This window comes from Crocuta crocuta, unplaced genomic scaffold (assembly GCF_008692635.1).
Source record: "Crocuta crocuta isolate KB4526 unplaced genomic scaffold, BGI_CrCroc_1.0 scaffold31, whole genome shotgun sequence".
In the NCBI taxonomy this organism is placed as follows: Eukaryota; Metazoa; Chordata; class Mammalia; order Carnivora; family Hyaenidae; genus Crocuta; species Crocuta crocuta.
In genome coordinates, this window is record NW_027528362.1 from 12,590,996 (window position 1) to 12,592,868 (window position 1,873).

Here is a 1,873-nt window from a genome sequence, read left to right on the forward strand (position 1 = left end):
GGGGGCCTCGGGCAGCAGTGTCTGGCGCCACGCGGCAGTCCGAGGAGCACCGCCCCAGACCCAGCCCGCCCTCCCCGGTGTCCACAGCCACACTAGCTGCTTTTCAACTGTGTTCCCGGCTACACTCGTGGGCCCCCAGCACCTGCTCGTGTCGGGGACTAGTTCGTAAGGACAAGCGCAGCCCTGGGACCAGGTGGCGTACGTTATCCGTAACCACGAGCCCCACACGGAAAGGTAAGAGGGAGACACCAGTCGTTTTGAATGAAAGGAAAAGGCCACTGAATGTACATAAAGCAGGTGGGGGGCGCGGGGGGCTCTCTGGCATGTAAACCAAGCTCAGAAAGATATCTACAGACTCCGAGCAATCAGATCAGTCTCCCCAAAACAGAATCCACCCTCCCCCCTGAATTCACTAGGGGGTGCTACTCCCCACTTCGCATAGGCTCCCCGACCGGCCCCTTCCCCTTGGGGAGCAAGATGTGGGGAAGGGGGAATCTGGAAGAATGTCCCATCACCTGAGGACCCTGGGGGTCCCTGTCCTCCAGGGGGGCCCATCGCTCCGGGGGGGCCAATTCCAGGAACTCCTGGGGCTCCCTTGGGACCTTGTAATCCAGGCGGTCCTGGGTCACCTGGATGGGAAAGAATCATAAATCAACCTCACACAGACCGTCACACACCTCGTAACACACTACACACCCCACAATCAGCCACAACAACACAGGACCTAAGCTCTGACCTTGTGCAATTTTCATCATTCATTCAACACACACAGAGAACCTAACAGGCGCTCCGCGGACACCAAGTAAACATGCCCAGCTCCACCGCAGTCCAGACTTGCCTGGAAGAACCTACCTCTGATCCCCTGGAGGCCTGGGGGGCCGATAGCACCATGCTCTCCCGGAACGCCTGGTCCCCCGATGTTTCCCTTCTCCCCAGGGGTGCCGGGGATGCCGGGGAGACCAGGCAACCCTTTGAGTCCAGGCAGACCGACTCCAGGCTCCCCCTGGAAATTCGCGGGGCACAGAGAAGCCAGTTCAGGGACTCCACGCAGCCAAGGGCGTAGTGTGGAGGGTCGCTACGAAGCTGTCCAACCCTCGTCCCGCGAGGCCCTCCCACCCATCCCCTCCCGGCTTCGCTACAAGCCCGAGGTGGCTCACTTTATTATTTTTATTTTATAAAGGGGGAAAGTCGAGGCTCCCTGCGGCTGAATGCCGTGTCCGAGCCACAGAGGGAGGACTCCCACCCAGGCCCGGCCCTCTGCTCTGCTTCCGTGCACGGCGGAGTGCAAGTGGCGGACAAAACACCCAACGTGCTCTGTGAGCAGCTAACGGACACCTTCTTACAAGGTGCAAACACCCCAGGGCGGGACTGGGATATCGTTTGTGGAGACTTCCGGGTCAGCAAAGGCTTTCACGCCAAGTTCAGTGTGGAAAAGGACGTCGTGAATCTAAGGGCTCTGACAAACGCAGACGACTGAAAACAAAGGAGGTGCGCCGAAGGCCCGAGGAACGCCAGCCGCAGGGCCCCTGCTGCCCACGGTATGGCAGCCACAGCTGCCAGGGGACGTGGGCGCCGGACACTCCTCTACGCGTCCCGGCAACAAACCCACGGAAGGGAAGGAACTGAATCCAAGGCGTTTTTGAAAAAGCACGATATTCTAAATCGTGAACAAAACCCTCATCCAGTTCCATCTGCACTTACTAACTCATGGGCCTCCCGTGTGGAAGGGGACCCACGAGGCGCCGCCACGGGCTGGTGTCTCCTAAGTGCGTGTAGGGCAGCGCACGGGGGAGGCCTCTCAGCCACACGATGGAGCCCGGACGCCGCGGGGGCAGGTCTTCCCTGGAGCCACTGAGACGCAGCTGCCTCGGCG

At 60.4% G+C, this 1,873-nt stretch overlaps 1 protein-coding gene across 1 annotated transcript in view; it reads right to left on the reverse strand.

The window, feature by feature from the left end:
* The window catches only part of COL4A1 (collagen type IV alpha 1 chain), an 84,900-nt gene that overhangs the window by 22,809 nt on the left and 60,218 nt on the right, over positions 1–1,873 (reverse strand). Inside the window, exons 30-31 of the mRNA XM_077754004.1 lie at positions 853–1,003; positions 516–629 (exon numbers count right to left, since the gene is read on the reverse strand). Coding sequence (XP_077610130.1) covers positions 516–629; positions 853–1,003 — 265 coding nt within the window. The remainder of the gene's footprint in view (positions 1–515; positions 630–852; positions 1,004–1,873) is intronic.